The sequence below is a fragment of the Mya arenaria genome, chromosome 15, assembly GCF_026914265.1.
Source record: "Mya arenaria isolate MELC-2E11 chromosome 15, ASM2691426v1".
Lineage (NCBI taxonomy): Eukaryota > Metazoa > Mollusca > Bivalvia > Myida > Myidae > Mya > Mya arenaria.
Window position 1 is genome coordinate 51,844,141 of NC_069136.1, and position 19,213 is coordinate 51,863,353.

Sequence of the window (19,213 nt, forward strand, 5' to 3'; positions counted from 1 at the left end):
GGTCCGATTGCCACTAGGGGTACTTTCTCATGGCCTATCTAAAGGGAAACGGTACTGGATTTTGCACAGGAAACGGACTCTAGAGTGATTCTATAAGTTATACGCTTTCGTCACAATCGAGCTTAAATAAATTAGTATATACTTACTACTGATCTTGTGTCCTATTGATTATAATGCGTACGCTGACTTGTTCGACTCGTATTTGTCAGTCTATCGACGTTTAAATGCGAACGCTGACTTGTTCGACTCGTATTTGTCAGTCTATCGACGTTTAAATGCGTACGCTGACTTGTTCGACTCGTATTTGTCAGTCTATCGACGTTTAAATGCGTACGCTGACTTGTTCGACTCGTATTTGTCAGTCTATCGACGTTTAAATGCGTACGCTGACTTGTTCCACTCGTCTTTGTCAGTCTATCGACGTTTAAATGCGTACACTGACTTTTTTCCGCTCGTCTTTGTCAGTCTATCGACGTTTAATTGTTGTATCATGCTACCAGATCTTAGCATGTTTATTGATACTGCAGTTCGCCTAAATTGTTAGGTTAATCTTATGGGCGGAACAGATCGATGGGTGAATGCGAAACGGTTCTAAGTGGCATTAAATAATGAAGAAGATAAAACCTTTTCGCTTTAAACCCTCGAGGTGTTTGCAACTTTTTACAAGTTGTTTGCAGAAAGTCATATTTACCCACCTTCTTGCAAAGGATGATCAAGGAATTCATATACTCTTAAGTGTAAACACATTTCTGTCAATATATTGGTATATATTTTTAATATTTCAATACTTCCTCATTCGCAATTAACAATATCATTTCCTTACATAAATTGGAGATTGTTAACAGCATACCTGATTGATAAAATAACAAAAAGATAATTGAATAGCGCGATCAGGCGCTTTTGTTTAGCTATTGGAAATTCCAAAGCCTTATTAATTGTAATGCAATGTAAAGCGGTAAAATGGTCAAAATACCCGTCAGTCAGATGAACCAATCAAACGAACTATTGCGAAATGAATGACGAAGAACTGTAGCAAGACTGTTATCAAATCTTGCGAAGGTATATACCATTATTACATAAATAATTACGTTTACCGTATATTCCCTAAAAGAAACGTTTTGCTATTTAGTTCTTTGTCAAGAATTGAAACAGAAACTTTATCTTCGGAAAGTTGATCTTACCATGTGCGAAAATTGGAATGTAGGTACACAGAAATTTTGTCTCATTGTATGATGTGGGAATGATTTGTTGAAGGTCTTTTGGGGATCAAATTCCGACAAAACAAACACTTTTGGACAATTCATTTATGTTTGTGTTATTTAAATTATTCTTCAAAATAGAATGCATAAAAGTATTGAGCAACTGCAGTGAGCAAATTTCGTCAACATTTATAGTTGTATCTCATCTTCGCAAAACTGATACTAAGATCTGCAGTCCCGATCTCTGACGGCTGATGTACAGGCCATGTTGATTAATTAAATGTTCGTCCTCATACTTGAGTACAATCAGAGCGAGCAGAAAAGTTATATAAAAGGATATACTAAAATATGATTCGGCATTTAATACGAAGATGAACAGGTGTATTAAAGAAAGAGACTGCTGTAAATGCAGACTTCTGAAATCATCCTTGTTTGATATAAACGGTGTTCAAATGTCCAGACCCTGTATTGTCTTAGGACATTCGAAATCGTATGAAGCTACTTCTTTGTGACATATTCAATATGTAGGATCCACACCACAAGAGGACCTCAGTGGTAAAAACAGTTACTTTATTCAACGATTCAGAGATATTCAATATATCAAGACATCTTTGTTCTTCCAATCAACTTAGTTTTAAAGTATGGACGCGTGTTTCATATGTATCATTATACAGAAAGCGACGCGCCGATACATTTGACACGATACACTCTCGTGACCAACAATTCAGTATTCATAGTAAACATATTACGTCCTTGTGTGGTCCTTGCATGAAAAGCTTTCAATAGTATCTGACGTTGTTATTTTCAGTAGTTCATTGTTATTAAAAGTACCCCACTTGCTAATGCGTTACATACCAATGTCAACCTCAAACGATTTTTTTCATAATGAAATCAGATAAGCGGTGTATGTATGAACGAAATTCGAACGACAAATTTCATAACTTGATCTAGTCCGGATTAATTCCAAAATACAATGTACTTTCTATCTAGCTCACAATCTTTGAATTGGCCGATTATCCACACCGCTTTATCAGCTATTATGTTGTGCTCAAGGTGAGCTTTTCGAGTCGCCCACCGTCCAGAGTCCGCTGGTCGTCCGTCCGTCAACCATTTCTTCAAACGGAAATCAATTTAGATTATTCTTCACTGCGATTTTCCATGGATGCCTTTCAAAATTTTCCAAAGGAATGAGTTCCATGTATAACTCTTTACACAATAATACGCTTTTTAAAAAGAGTTAAACATCAGTGGTTTTGAATTAAATTATGTTGTCATGGTGAAAAAATAAGCTTTGGAATAATAATTTACTTTCTTGTGATATTCAGACCTGGTCAACGTTTTATCCACCAATGCCAAGTACCAACTCAACTGAATACATTGTCTAAATAAAGTGTATACCTTAAAACAAAAAGAATTCGAATTAAATCGTGTCTATCTTAAATTTAATTTTGTTGTGCCTTTATGGTACTATTTCATTTATGTAGAACATAAGTATTTGAGTGACACTGATAAATCCAGTTCCACTGTCTTGGGTTCTACGCGCGTGGCTTTTGATCCCTGAAATAATTTAGAACACAAGGTTGTCCGGTTCGCGCACCGGTAAGCGCACTCGCTCTCACCAAGGCGACCCGGATCGTTTCCCGGCCTGTGCGCATGTGTTTTTGTTTGATGGCCACAAAGCCAGACAAGTGGGTTTTCTCCGGGAACTCCGGTTTCCCCCCTTTCACAAAACCATACTCTCGCACAACATCGTGCAAACGCTAGTGACTTGGTACAAAGTAACTTCCTTGACAATCGTTGTAAAATAAATAAAGTTTAACACTAACACACATAAATGTATTTGTGAACTACCAAAAGGTAAGACTATTTTTCACTTATTTGTTATAATGGTAAATCCCATCGGACTTAAATTATTTTAATCTGGATCTTACAATTTAAAATCGTATATCGACGATTAAAACTCTTAATATTTAATAAATTTATTTCTGGCGGGTAACAGCTTCATTGTGAACAGTTTCTATGGTTGATTAAAAGAAAATGTGACAAAATTTGCACTTTCTCTTCCCTTGTCTGAAAGTATTACATATACATATCATATGTGACATTCAATTAAATCGTGACATCAGAGAAAAAAAAACACCACGAAATGACGCTTGCTTAAATTTACAAACACTAACAAACATCTACAGTTCAACGTTTTTTCCCCATACAAATCACGATTCATGCATATTATGTTAAGAAAAGTAATGGGTTGAGGGTATTCTCATGATTGATTTTTGCCAAAATTTAAGACACCATTTTAATATGAAGCAAATGTATTCATGACATGAAACATATGTTAATTATTAAATGTTCGTGTCAAAAGTACGATCTTCTTGATCATGATGGAGTCCATAATTCTTGATAATTGTGGACTTGGTTCAATCTGAGACACCATCTACAGGTTTCCGTGACACGAAATCGTCATTAAACCTTTTCTCGTGTTACAGAGTTGGAACCCCGTGGAGACCTCTATCCTATCAAAACCTTATTATTTTGGGTTATTTATAAACAATGCCCCGCAATGATCTAACACTCTATCTACAGTCTTGTAAACGTGACACAAAAGCATTAAACCTTTTCTCGTGTTACAGAGTTGGAACCCCGTGAAGTCCTCCATCAAAACATTACTAATTTGGTCTGTTTATAAACAATGCCCCACAGTAATCTAACGCACTATCTACAGTCTTGTAAACGTGACAAAAACTCGTCACTCAACCTTGAACGTGTTACAGAGTTGGAACCCTGTGAGAATTTAATTACTGATTGGGTCGTTATTATTCATATGTCGCAATCATAGTATCTGTATCGTTTTTGGATTCATTTAAAGCTGCACTCTCACAGATTTTATTACCGTTTTGACACTTTTTGATATTTCGTCTTGGAATGAGCTAATTTTTTGCCTAAGTCTCTACAAACCAGTGATGAAAGACTGCTGAAAACAGATCAGATCGCAGATTACTATATATCCGTTCGAAAATTAATGTTTTATGGCTAAAAGCGTTACTAACGGTTTAAAAAAAAACACACATAAAACATCATTTTTGGAACTAAAATATGAAAATCTGCGATCTGATTTTTTTGTTAGCAGTCTTATATCACTGGTTTCCATAAATTGCCTCATTTCGAGACAAAAACATAAAAAAGTTTTCAAAACGTTCAATCTGTGAGACTGCAGCTTTAAGACCAACATTAGTTTGCATTGTTTTATTGTTTAATTATATATTAATGACTGCGAGAATCCTAAAATATAAATGTTATCTTCACATATATGTGTTCGTCGTTATGCGTGTTTTATAACGAGTACCAGCAATTGTAGAAACTTACCAGAGAAGCCAATTTTGATAGAGATTATTTTCAATAGAAGACATAATATTGAGCCGCATCGCGCGATTTTGGGCCTTCGGACATAATTATTACAAATGAAATAATCATTAATAAAAATGCCAAAAATAATGATTTTTTTCTATGTAAATCAATTTCTTCCTGACTTCTTTCTTTTTAAAGTTTGTCATTGGTGCATCATTTTCCCGATAATTTATGATCATTGGTTTACTCATGTTTCCATAGCAACCATGGATTTCGTCCCGACATATTTTGGCTGGATTGATAGTCTGTGTTTAAAACGGCCAAATGTATTAAAAATACAAAAATGATTCATTATTTTTATCTTAATTATGTTCTTTAAAGATTCTGTGATAAGAAGATAATTTAAATTATAAGCTAGTTGTAATATTGATACAATAATTTTGCACGTCATTTGAATAATGCACTTTCATTACGACGTCATTTGAATGACGTCAGATTTAGTATTCAAAATGCGCAATACATGATCTCGCTTGTAAACACGTAACTTACGCAATTTAAGTGATATCAATATGAAAATTTCAAAATATCTTTCTGAAATTACAGTATCAGTGTGTGTATACCACGTGATAAATTATACGTCATACATGCTACGTCGGAAGGCAACAATTTGCATAAAATGGAGACTTAAATCAAAGATAACTTTTTTATTACTACACCATTTTAAATAAAACAAAGGGCAGTCTCTGTCGCTTAAAGAGCCCCGCCTTTGTTTCATTACCGAAGTTTGATTTGGCCAATTGTTTCCACAAACACTTCAACAAACCTGTTTCCATAATAATGTTTTGACAGTGCTCCGTCAGACGGCCGTATTTGGAAAAGGTTTGTCGAAGTGTTTGAAGATACAAAACTCCCAATCAAACTCTGGTAAAATACCGAATTCGGGGCTCCGTTAGAGGCGTAGATTGCGCTATGTTTCACCTAAAATGGTAAAGAAATAGTAAAGTTATCTTTGTTTAAAGTCTTTATTTGAAGCAAAATATTGCCTTCCGACTTAGCATTTATGACGCAACTTATCACGTGGTATACACACACTGAGTATATAACGCTGCGTATAACTTTCCAGTTTCGAAGTCCGCCCGGTTAGCTCAATCGGTAGAGCGTTGGACTGTGAATCGGACAACCCGGGTTCGATTCCCGGGCGGACCAGGTTACTTCTGTTGTGATTAGTTATGAAATCCTTTCTACGACTATTCGCACTGTACCACTGCCCCTGGCAGGTACAGAAGTTGTCAGTTCCTTGCAGAGGTGAAGGCACCTAGTACTGGTTAACCGCCTGATAGTCTGCCCAGGATAGGTGTGCGGTGGTTGAACTGTCACTCTGGGACCCTTCAATGTGCTCACGCCGGGACCCGGAGTATAAACTACTAATACCACCACTCCAGTTTCGAAGTCCGACCGGTTAGCTCAGTCGGTAGAGCGTTGGACTGTTAATCGGACAACCAGGGTTCGATTCCCGGGCGGACCAGGTCACTTCTGTTGTGATTGGTTATGAAATCCTTTCTAGTACTGGTTCACCACCCAGGATAGGTGTGCGGTGGCTGAACTGTCACTCTGGGACCCTTCAATGTGCTCACGCCGGGACCCGGAGTATAAACTACTAACACCACCACCTCCAGTTTCGAAATAGTTTTTGACGGTTACTTCCCTTATATCAAATTTGGCCATGACCGAAATATAAATAAACAAATATCCAGGTAAAACGGAAACATGTCAACAGGTAAATACATATTTATACACTGCTTAATACAATTGTTCGAGGGTTGTTTTCCCTTAAGTATATTACCTCAATACTTTCTTTCCTGTTGCCGACGTTTTTGTCGCTTGTTTCTTTATTAGAGAATTAAATAATACTGAAGACGTTCAATACGGGATGGTGAATATTAGTTCTGGCTTCCATAATGCACCAATCAGTTGTAACCACGGCCTCTCCAGGTCCGAGGGGGCGTTGCTACAACTGACTGGTGCATAACTTTAATGTAAATATTTATTTTGTTGATGTTTACTACACATTAAACATGTCCCAAAAGTTAAAATATATAACGTGTTCGCTGAAGTTCTTTAGCTAGGTAAATATATGTTTACGGACATTATTCTGTCAAGATTGATATCCGGTTCAAGGTGTTGTCTGTAACAATGGTATTTGCTTGGAGGTTTATAACTCCGCCTCGAGACTCTCTTCACTATGCTTCTCGCCGTATCAATATCCGTTTTTACTCATATCTTTTCTTTTTTCTACAGGTCCGAAGCTTCACGAAATGCTCAATGGGGTTTCTTGGCTAGTGGGAAAATGGCGATCCGGTATTATATTTTGATTTCCTTCTGTTCAGTTAATTGTTTTTTTTATAATCCTCAATACAGTCATCTAACGTGTAGGATATATAACAACAACAACAACAGAACAACAACAACAGCATCAACTTTTAATGCATTAAGGCAATTATGCCTAGGATAACATAAGTAGTCCCCCTTACCATGTAAATACACTACATACGCGTAGGATATTTATGTTAAAAACAACAACAACAACATAACAACAACAACAGCATCAACTTTTAATGCATTCAGGCAATTATGCCTATAGCAAACAGTTAGTTATGATAATTCATCTGGCACTTCCGAGTATGCGGGTTGTAAGGATTTACTGAAAGTTACATCAATACGTAGAGTGGTTGTCAACTTGTCAAAACTTATGCATATTAAAACAAATGCTATTCTGGGTATGAGAAACACATTTACCTTTGGATGCCCCTTTTAAAAATAGGTAATCGAGTACATCTCGTTCTAAACTATAAAAGAATGTATTTCAGAATCCGGCGTAGGCTATTACCCAACGATCAAAGACTTCACGTATGGAGAAGAAGTTGAGTTTTCACACGTTGGTCAACCTAATTTGCAATTCAGGTATTACTAATCAAGTTTATTTAATTCTATTTAAACCCCAATAAAGGAAATGCATAGTGGTTTTTAATCATATTCGATAAGGAATGTCAGTGGATTATGTTCCAAGATTAAAACTTAAATGTTCCAGAACCTGCAATGGTCACGGGAGTTTAGAATTGACTATATCATCCCATTTATCAGATTTGTTATTGGTACCAAGACTTTATTAAGTAATCAAATCAAATTATTAGAGACAGGATACACAGCCTGAGCTTGTTTTTATTCAAGAATCAGATATTCTGAAACACTCCTAAAAAGTAAATGTTTCAATCATGTAGAAATCATGCAAAATGTATTACTAATTCTGACAAGTTACTCGTGGAGTTTCAACTCTTAAATATTCAGTGAATTTGGTGACCCTTGTTTTTTTGCAAATATTCCGAATTCGTATATGGACATTGACAAGCTTCTGACCGGTTACACATCATAAATGCGATCCGAGCTTTGTTCTATGACCTGATACCATTTCATATATGTTGTTGTCCGTATCAAGATTTCTATTGGATATCAGTATGCCCGTTTCAAGTCAGTGGTGCGAGCTGTATTAACATCGATCGCAATTACACAGCTTTCAGTAAGAGCCGGGGACACATAAGGTAACATTTTTGAAGGCTCAAGAAGTTTCAACTTTCAACTTTCAACTCAATGTAGCTCGGACTGTATAATCATTCATTGGGAGGTGGTGTCTGGTTTAAGTCATTTATTTTTTAAAACTTTCTGATGCTTTTAGTTGAGTCTGGCTCCAATAATGCTTATTCATATAATTGTGTACACTTTGGTGAGTTTCAGGTTGAGCTCTGTTAAACCGGCTATAGCGCTCATAACCCCAGCGAGTTATCACTGAGTTATCACTGAGTTATCACTGAGTTATCACTGAGTTATCACTGAGTTTTCACTGACCGTGTAAAGACGGTTACCCCATGATTTTCCACCGATGCATATACAATCTTTTATATTCCTCTGTTTAAGCATTACATGTAACATGTAACAACACATACTATGTGTAACCCTAAACATACAAATATTTCAAATTGAGAGCTTTTTAAACGGTCCAGCGAGAGAGCGTGATTCTGGGCTTATAATCATAGCATTGAAAATGCATTACTTAAAGATGCACTATTTCTCAAAAATAAGATTTAACACAGTTAATACAATTGCTTTGATTTACCAAAAAAGATGAGCATATGTTGAAAACAATAGATCTTATGGAGGATACCGAGTTTAAATTGTGAGAAATGTGTAGAAAACACGGTATTGCTACCTTATGAGACTGTAGTAGGTCGCAGTTAATCTTTTAGCATTCACAAATATGTTTGCGTTTTAGCTATTAAATACAAGGTTAATATATTGTTAACATTAATTAATAGTTTCCATAAATGCATTATTTAGTAAGTATTTGACGGTGTACTACTCAAAATGTATGTTTGTTTTATGTGTATTAATGTTCATTATTAGTATGATATTCGAATGCCTTGTGCTATAAAAATCAGCCACATTATTTTCTCCACTTACAGCTGTTATTCTTGGAAAGTACCTGAACAAAAGCCTCTGCATAGAGAACTGGGCTTTTTGAGGGTCAAACCAAATAGCGATCAAGTTGCCCTAGTCATCTCCGAGAACACAGGTACATTCCAAATTCATTCACAGTATGCATAAGTATCATTTACTATTGCCATTACATTGATTGCCTCATCATCGATGTTTCGTGCACTATTGTCATTGCTCAAGCTCTAAAAGTGTAACAATTCACATATATCGTATATATACAGGCATTTGTAGCGAGAGCCGTATCTCTTACATAAATAATTGTCGAGTTATACACTTAGTATGTTATTATGCCCCCCTTCAAAGAAGAGGGGTATATTGCTTAGCACATGTCGGTCGGTCGGTCGGTCAGTCCGTCGGTAGACAAAAGCTTGTCCGAGTGATAACTCAACAATTCCTGGATGTATGGTCATCAAACTTGACATGAAGGTTAGGCCTGACCAGTAGATGACCCCTATTGATTTTAGGGCTTATCGGGTCAAGGTCACAGTGACCTTTAATGGTAAAATCATTTTAAAGCTTGTCCGAGTGATAACTCAACAATGCCTAGACCTTTGGTCATCAAACTTGATATTGAAGTTGGGCCTGACCAGTACATGACCCCTATTATTTTTGGGGGTCATCGGGCCAAAGGTCAAGGTCACAGTGACCTTGAACGAAAAAAGCTTGTCTGTGTGATTACTTGACAATGCCTGCACCTATGGCCCTTGTCATTTAGGTTTTTGGTGACCAAATGTGACTCCTATGGATTTTGAGGTCATACAGTTAAAGGTCATGGTCATAACACACTCTATCCTTACACTTTGAATGGTCATTATCTTAAAACTGCCTCAACAGCATCCAGTATCAGTGACAAATCAGCTATCATTTCGGTTCCTGCATATTTCATTCAATTGTCCATATAATCCTGACAACATGGTGTTCAGGGTGGGCATAATGTTTGACAATCATATCTTGTTAATAATGCAACGGAAACTGCAGGCACCAGCAGCCAATGTGTGAATAATGCACAAAAATCAATGCCTAAAAATGCCTGAGAGACACACAACGATTAAATAGTCATTTTATTTCATAAGCAATAAATGCTGCTGTTACTGTTTTAAAACGATCAACACCAATCTTAATAAAACAATGGTATTATTGACCAGTGCCTGTATGTACATTTTTCACAAATGAAGTATATCTTTATTAATACATAAAGGTTGGCATATGTTTATTTCAGTTAGGCGAGTGTAAGCGTTGTTCTTAGTGACGCCAATACCAGAAATGTGTTGCAAACGTTGAATTAACATGTTAATATATTATGTTCTACTGTCTTTTACTTAATGAGCATTACTAATTGCTTATTGATTTTTAGCTCGACTATTCGAAGAATATGGAGAGCTATACTACTCACCCAAGCGTCGGCGTCGGCGTTGGCGTCACACCTTGATTAAGGTTTTGCATGCAAGCACACATAGGTTAATATCTCAGCAACTACTTGAGGTATTGCATTGAGACTTCATACAATGGTACTTAACCATCCAACCTACTTAATTAACCAAGTTAGATAACTCTAGTTTGTATTTAATGCAAATAATTGCCCTTTATTATTCGACTTAGAAATTCTGGTTAAGGTTTTGCGTCCAAGCACACAAAGGTTAATATCTCAGCAACTACTTGAGGTATTGCATTGAGACTTTATACAATGGTACTTAACCAGCCAACCTACTTAATTTACCAAGTTAGGTTAAGGTTTTGCGTGCAAGCACACATAGGTTAATATCTCAGCAACAACTTCAGGTCTTTCATTGAGACTTTATACACAGGCTCCCAATCATTTAACTTTTTTCTTTAATCAAGTAAGATAACTCTTACTTGAAAGACTCAGGTTTTGCATGTAACCACTTTTAAGTCAATACCTCAGCGAATACATCATGTATTGCATTGAAACTTTACAAACAGACTCCCATCTATGTAACTTTCTTATTTAATCAAGTAAGATAACTATCTATTATAATATATAATTTTTGCCCCTTCATTATGAGACTTAGAAATTCTGGTAAAGGTCTTGCATGTTAGCACACATAGGATAATATCTCAGCAACTACTTGATGTATTTCATTGAGACTTTATACAATTGTATTCAACCACCCAGCGTAATTGAATAACCAAGTTAGATAACTGTATTTTGCAAATAATGGCCCTTTATTAGAAGACTTAAAAAATCTGGTTAATATTTTGCATGTAACCACATTTATGTTAATATCTCAGCACATCATGTATTGCATTGAAATCTAATCTAACAGTCGTCCATGTATGTTTCGCCAAAACTTTTTAATCCTTACACTGAAAAGCGGCGGAATAGTCGAGCGCGCTGTCTCTGTGACAGCTCTTGTTTTTATTTTACTACAGTGGAGAATCGGGAACACTAAATCACTGTTTTCGATGCCTCCTTTGTTTTGTTTCCCAAATCGGAATTCATCTCGACAAAATCTTTATACCACAAGAATGTGGAAATTAAAACAAATCCGAACAGTAGGATTTCACATGTATCATTTTGCACAGTTTTACTTATATGTTCTGACGTTTATTCCAGGCGTTTGCGAGGTACAGGAAGGCACCGTTAAAGGTCAAGAGATCCAGGTGGAAACACATACTGTTGGAAGGCTTACGTTTGGGAAGCCACCAGCTGTGAAGAAGGTATTTTTGTCATTTATTTTTCAACAAAGAATGATTGTGAGAAAAACAAGTCTAATGGGTTATTTCATTTTCATTATTTCAAGCGAATTCCTGAATGTGTTTTCATTACTAATGAAAAAAGGTATTGATAAAGTTCGAAGGGTTGATGTTCCAATGGTATCAGTAACATTACAGCTGTTACAATTAAAGCCAATTTTACCATCCTATTTTTATTGCATAGTCATATCAGTTATTGTTCCAAATTTTGAAGCCTCTAAGTAGAAATGATAGCTGCGTTCCTATAGATCTTATGTATATTAGAGCTATCCTGGTGCAATGTATATAGCACTCTCACAAGGGACCCCCATTTAACGTACCTCCCGGATAACGATTAGTATTGTTGAGTGGCGCGGCGGGGAAGGTCTTACCACTAGACAAAGAATTCACCAAAAGGTGCATAGTATAAGAAAACCATGTGTTTTTATGTGTTTCGAAAATGAATGCCTGTCGGTTAACTGCTTGCTTCATTGACAACTGTAATGTCATATTTCCGCGTTTTAGGTGAAGCGAACATTTCGAAGGGACGGCGATACCCTACAACAGATACTAGAAATGGAAACTGAAAACACGCCCATGTGTGAACACCTTAAAATCACGTACAACAAGGTCTAGGGCCTGACTAATGCCATGGTTGCGACCGTATCAGACAGCTGAATGTTAACGCTATTATTACAACATGTACGTAATGGATACCGCAATCACGTTATATTTGTGTATATATTGCATTTTATATTTATGGTGAAAATATATGAGATGTGTTTATATATGTGTACTGGTTAAAGACACAATAACAGTATTGCCTTTGTCATCATATTGTTAACATTGTCCAATGCATATCTCGCCGAACAAGCTAGCTCAGTCTGATAGTTAGGTTCAAATGCCTTTTTTATACAAAGAACAATCGTTGTTAAATTTGAGTGTTGTGTCGGTAAAAAGTGTGCTATTATGATTCTTTTTTTTAAAGGGTTGTGTTTTTTATATTCTGTTTACGCTAATTTGGACTTTGCCTTACTGTACTGTTATATGTTTACGCACTTAATATTCATTATGTGAAACGAAATAAATAGGAAAATAGCGTATTTTGTGTTTGAATATTTCCTTAAAGCACAAAACAAAGTTTATAGTACTCATAATTAAATGCATATTCAAAATCGGAACCAGTTGTATTCGTTAAGAATCGGATGAAGTCTTAATCACAATCATCACATACATTTGTAGAATTCATATTATGCTATTTCAATAGGTACGAGTTTATTTATTTTCTTAAAGTGACAGGGTCAGACCACAATATCACAATAATATTAAAGTCAAATCTCAGTCTCAATACCAACTTTTGTTACCACATAAAAGCACAGAACGACTCAAAATCTTTAATATTTTTACTCCTCTAAAAAAAACGTATTTTCTCATAGAATGCGTTAGTAAAAACATTTGTCAGTGTCTGGAAGAAAGTCTAGTAGCAAAACATGTGCCAGAATATGTTATAAAAAACATTAAGCTGAACTCAAAGAATATTTTGTCTTTGTAATCTTGACCAAATGAACATATTTAAACTTTTAAAAATTGAGCAAAACATACTAGTTGATTTTGAATAACTTATGCTGGCATGTGGTAAAATAAGTTGAGAATGAGATAGAGATTTGACATAAGCATTTCTGTATTATTTGGGCCAGTCCTATTTTCAAGCCTTCAATTGTCATGTTTAAAAAGGGAGGATGTGGGTATAAATAGACGATAATTAGTTGTTGTTTTTTTTAAAAGCGAATACGGCCATAAAACAGACAAAACATAGTTTAAAACAAGAGAATATGGATATTAAACAGACGAAAACTGGTTTAAACCGAGAGAATATGGCCATGAAACAGAGGAAAACTGGTTTAAACCGAGATAATATGGCATTGAAACAGACGAAAACTAGTTAGAAAGGAGAGAATATGAGCTAGTACCGTCAATCAGTTAGATTGAATAAATAATGTTGGTTACTTTTTGTATTGTCGCACTCTTAATTTACCATTAAAGCTTCGTGAAACAGAGGAAAACTAGTTCAAAACAGTGCCGTAGCCAGAGACATATTTTGACCGAGCAGTCTAGGGGGTCCGGGCATGCTCTTTGAAATATTACTTTCTATGACCTCTTTTTCGTCCTTCACTACAGTTTGGCCATGTTATACCACCACAAATTGCATTATTATTATTAGAAATGGCATTATAAATACATATTTATTTTTAACAAGCGAGCGAGAAATAAAAGTTTCATAGATCTATATATTATGATCCGATGACAAGCTCTCCGAAATGAATTGGGGTTACATGTACATTAATTTTCAACAATTTCTCGTTTTTGCAAGACAAATGAGGTAGGCAAACACTGAGGTAAATACACCAGAAATACTTTCAAAAAATTTTGTTTCTCAGAATCAAAAGCTTAATCTATTAACTATTTTCGGGAAAATTCCACAATCGCAGAAAATCCGTGCGGTCTATGGGAATGTTGTTTATGAAGAAACATTGAACCAATCCATTGAAACGAGAGTATATCATGGTTGATCGTGTCTAAGTCTTAAGTATTCTTTAAGCACTGAAACTGCGTTCTTGCGAATAGGTACATATAGGTAAACTTAAAATAAACTGAAACTTGCATTTTTTGGAGAGGGAGTTTACGTCACACATTTCAATCCTTCTTTGAGAGAAACATCTGGGTTTTTAGCTCGACTATTCGAAGAATAAGGAGAGCTATAATACTCACCCTGGCGTCGGCGGCGTCGGCGTCACACCTTGGTTAAGGTTTTGCATGTAAGCACCTTTAAGTCATTATCTCAGTAAATACATCAGTTATTGCATTGAAACTTTTAATATGTATTCCCAACTATCGTACATACTAAATTAATAAGATAAGATAACAATTATTTGAATATAATGCAAATAATAGACCTTTATTATTCGACTTAGAAATTCTGGTTAAGGTTTTGCGAGGAAGCACACATAGGTTAATATCTCAGCAACTACCTGAGGTATTGCATTGATACTTGATTCAATAGTACTCAACCATCCAACCTACTACATTAACCAAGTTAGATAACTCTAGTTTGCATTTAATGCAAATAATTGCCCTTTATTATTCGACTTAGAAATTCTGGTTAAGGTTTTGCGTGTAAGCACACATAGGTTAATATCTCAGCAACTACTTGGGGTATTGTATGGTAGTCAACCATCCAACCTACTTAATTAACCAAGTAAGATAACTGTAGTTTGCATTTAATGCAAAATAATTGCCATTTATCATTCGACTTAGAAATTCTGGTTAAGGTTTTGCATGTATCCACATTTAAGTCCATATCTTAGCAAATATATCATGTATTGCATTGAAACATTAGATCTGTATTCCCAGATAACACTTTTTTGAATATAATGCAAATTATGGGCCTTTATTTGACTTAGAAATTCCGGTAAAGGGTTTGCATGTAAGCTCACATAGGTTAATATCTCAGCAATCACTTGATGGATTGCATTGAGACTTTATACAATGGTACTCAACCATCCAATCTACTTAAATAACCAAGTAAGATAATTCCAGTTTGCATTAAATTAAAATAATGGCCCCTTTTTGATTCGACATAGAAATTCTGGTTAAGGTTTTGCGTGTAACCACTTTTAAGTCAATACGTCAGCGAATACATCATGTATTGCATTGAAACTTTACAAACAGGCTCCCATCTATTTAACCTTCTTATTTAATCAAGTAAGATAACTCTATCTTTTTATAATATATAATGTTTGCCCCTTTACTATGCGACTTAGAAATTCTGGTTAAGGTCTAGCATGTTAGCACACATAGGATAATATCTCAGCAACTATTTGATGTATTGGATTGAGACTTTATACAATGGTATTCAACCACCAAATTAAATTGAGTAACCAAGTTAGTTAACTGTATTTTTCAAATAATGGCCTGTTATTATTAGACTTTGAAATGCTCGTTAAAATTTTGCATGGAACCACATTTATGTTAATATCTCAGCACTCCATGTATTTCATTGAAATCTAATCTAACAGTGACCCATGCATGTTTCGCCAAAACTTTTCAATCCTTACATTGAAAAGCGGCGGAATAGTCGAGCGCGCTGTCTCTGTGACAGCTCTTGTTTTAATAGAGTGTTACCATCTTATAACTTCGGTTTCTAACAGGCTTATCATATAAGGAGTGCGGCGATTTCAATGCTTCACGTAAAGTAACAATTAGTTCCAGGTTACAGGTGCAGGAAAACGAGCAGTAATGTGCTGTATTACATGGTTTTACAATGAAAAGAAGTGATGAAGCTTATTATGGGCCATGACTGCTATATTATCACCAACATTTGATGTTGTCTACTAACGATTCGTCAATTCCCTGGCACTATACTTTTTTGTACAGCTATTTTCACTGACCTCATTTTTTTCAAACTAGTTGGATTTGGCTCTTAGAATTCTGAGGATATCAGCAAGGTTGTTAGATATAATGTGAGCCCGTAACAAGTCACACTCATTTGCTTGTAAGTCCACAGACAGTGGTCTTCTAAATGCAAATACATATTGCGTCAAGCATGCCACAACGACTAATTTGAATATTTTCATTGACGTCATATAGCTTGACACATCAGAAGCTGACTTATCAGTTGATTCGACAACAACCTTACTCAGTGCGCCGTGTATATATATATATATTCATAGGGTGCTAATGGAATCTATTTTCGATTATAATCTCATATCTGATATGAGAGAGAGAGAGAGAGAGAGAGAGAGAGAGAGAGAGACACTAAAATATGATATATAAGTTTTCCTCCTGACACTGCGCTTTAACCTGACATGTATACATTTAGAATAGCATTCCCTTTAGCTATAGAAAAGATACTTACTTGTTGCAATGTGTTCATAAAAAAACTCCATTCATGAAACCTGAGTGAATGAAATGAAATATTCACGGATTTCCTAACATAAAATATACCGTTACAAAAACTTATATTCTGTAACACTTATCAGCTAGTCGTTTCGTCTGCCATAATGGCCATGCCGTCAGTACGCGAACAAAGCAGCTCTGCCAACATTATGTACGGAGTCCCGACAGTGCTAATGACAGAGAGGATGGTGCCTCGTTTTGCTCCCGTGTCTTTTGCAACGTTTTTTGAATAATTAAATGAAGAATTTTAGTCATTTCTCGAATTCATATGAGGCTTTTCTTGTTTTTCATTGCTTTTGATTCAACTTATTTAGTTATGTTTTGCTCTGAAAAAATTAACCGAGGCCTCAGTGTGGCTACGGCGCTGCAAAAACGAGAGAATATGGCCTTGTAATGTTAAACGGTCAGATGGAATAATGCTGGTTACTTTTTGTATTGTCGCACTCTGAAATGTTTTGAAAGGTTAGTGAAAGAGCCCAGCTTGTAGTGAAACGAGTTTATTGACAGTAATCAAATTATATAAGCTCAGCAACACATAAACAACAAAAAGAAGTTTATGTCCATACTTATTCCGTTTGAGTGTCGGTGTACAAAACAATTGACGATTAAAACACCTTGCAATTCTTAAGTACTGTCACTTTTGTAAACATCATACTATTCATCTGTCATAGAGGTTCACTTATTAAGCCAATGTTTAGATACATCTGCATAATTGACACACCAGAGAAGGTCCAGAATGCACCAGACATTATCACAGAACAGAAAATATCATATGTATCACCGACTACTTTCCATGTAATTTCTTTTCTTTTGTATCCGTCTGTTGTTTCTAATTCAAAGTCTGATAATGTTTCCCTTGCATTTTCCTCGAGGCCAACCTTCACTAGAGCGCTACCAGGTTTTGTTTCCGCTGTTTGTTTGATGCACTTTTTTCCGGCAAACGTTTTGCAACGACATCTAAGTACAGATACAAGTATTTTCAACCCTTTCGGAACTTCGTCAGTGTGGCTGTGTACGCGTAGAGATATGATACAAAGAAACAACACGAGCACACTGTAGATCATCTGAGTTAAGATGTAGTAGAATATATACGGCACGGGAGCGGAGCTCTGTGGAACTTGGTTATGAATCACTTGCATGTAGACAACAAAAGATAAGAACACAGTAATTGCTACCGAGGTTCTTTCACCGCTACTTGCTGGCATGAGGAACACAAAGCCGTTTATACATCCAAGAAATACCAATGGGATTATGATGTAGACCGTTAGAAACCCGCTTTTCCGTTTTATTTTTAGGTCAATATTAAAGATAATGGCATTTGAAATATGCACTGGTCCGTTTGTGAATTCCCATTGACTGTTGATGCTGTAGAATGATATGTTGACTTCCTCTGACCTGGCATTCAATGTCATTTCCTTTGCAGAATGCGAAAGGCTTGAAAAACTCAACTCGCAGGTTTGATTATCATATGGAAAGTACGTGGCATCAACTGGACATATGAATCTAATAACGTTTCCGGTACTCCATATCACATCACCATTATGAACTACTTTCAGGTTGTTATTCATTTCTCCAATTTGTTCTACATTGAACGCAGACTGACGTAGATACAACTTGGGTTTCCATAAATCTTCGCTCTCCATCACCAATGAGGACATATTGTCATACTCAGCCGGGACCCAAGTCATTCGCTCTTCTTTCCATGTCATATTCAGCATGAGAGTTATAATCATTTCTCCCGAAATTTCGTCCAAGCTATTTATACTTGATAGGAATGGTTCAATTGACACATGTACGGTATCAATGTGATTCATAACCGGACGAACCTTTTTATTGTATTTCCTTGTTAAATTTGTGTAAAGATCACTTTCAACGGTACATAAGGATGTACAAATGTTACAGTCGAACAGTAAGACGTAAAAGTATAGTGTTGATATCTTCATCATTTTATCGAACTATGTTTTTTATGTGTTGAAATCTATTTGTTGACAATGAATCCGCGATTTGTTTAAAACACTCAAACTTACGTCGTTTCCGAACCCATCAGCAGCTTATTTTAAATGGCATGACAAACACATTTAGAATTCATGCGCAACAGAATCGTAATTGGAAATTGATCATCAGAACTAATGCAGACTTTACAAAACGAATAAACAAATTTGTCATTAATATTGATAGTCAGATGCATCACATACTCGCTCAAAAAAATTCATGCGTTTAGGTCTTGCACAATTTCTGTGTTTATTGTCAATTTAACTGCAACACATTCTGTAAACTTCCCCAGTTATGCTTTCAACTGCAATGAATACACTAGAGATGCGGTTGCACGGCAAAACTCGAGACAGTCAGTCGGTGCTCGCAAACCATCATAACCGTTATTCATATTATTTGGTGTGTTAAAACAGAATCTGCAAACATCTACTTATTTAATAATGAAAACGCTTACTTTTGTTTCAACCTAAAAAGTA

The 19,213-nt window shown here is 35.8% G+C and overlaps 2 protein-coding genes and 1 non-coding gene across 3 annotated transcripts; 2 read left to right on the top strand and 1 right to left on the bottom strand.

The window, feature by feature from the left end:
• The first annotated feature begins 5,676 nt into the window (after positions 1-5,676).
• Trnah-gug (transfer RNA histidin (anticodon GUG)) lies at positions 5,677-5,753 on the top strand. Its single transcript has one exon. It is a non-coding gene; the product is annotated as a tRNA-His (tRNA).
• Positions 5,754-6,224: 471 nt separating this feature from the next.
• LOC128220188 (peroxynitrite isomerase THAP4-like) lies at positions 6,225-12,892 on the top strand. The gene is made up of 6 exons (XM_052928469.1): positions 6,225-6,324; positions 6,846-6,905; positions 7,415-7,508; positions 9,062-9,171; positions 11,671-11,774; positions 12,315-12,892. The coding sequence occupies exons 1-6, from the start codon at positions 6,315-6,317 to the stop codon at positions 12,423-12,425; spliced, it is 489 nt and encodes a 162-aa protein (XP_052784429.1). The 5' UTR covers positions 6,225-6,314; the 3' UTR covers positions 12,426-12,892.
• Positions 12,893-17,410: 4,518 nt separating this feature from the next.
• On the bottom strand, positions 17,411-18,559 carry LOC128219467 (acetylcholine receptor subunit delta-like). The gene has a single exon (XM_052927278.1). It carries the CDS (start codon positions 18,557-18,559, stop codon positions 17,411-17,413), a length of 1,149 nt encoding a protein of 382 aa, XP_052783238.1.
• Positions 18,560-19,213: the final 654 nt, after the last annotated feature.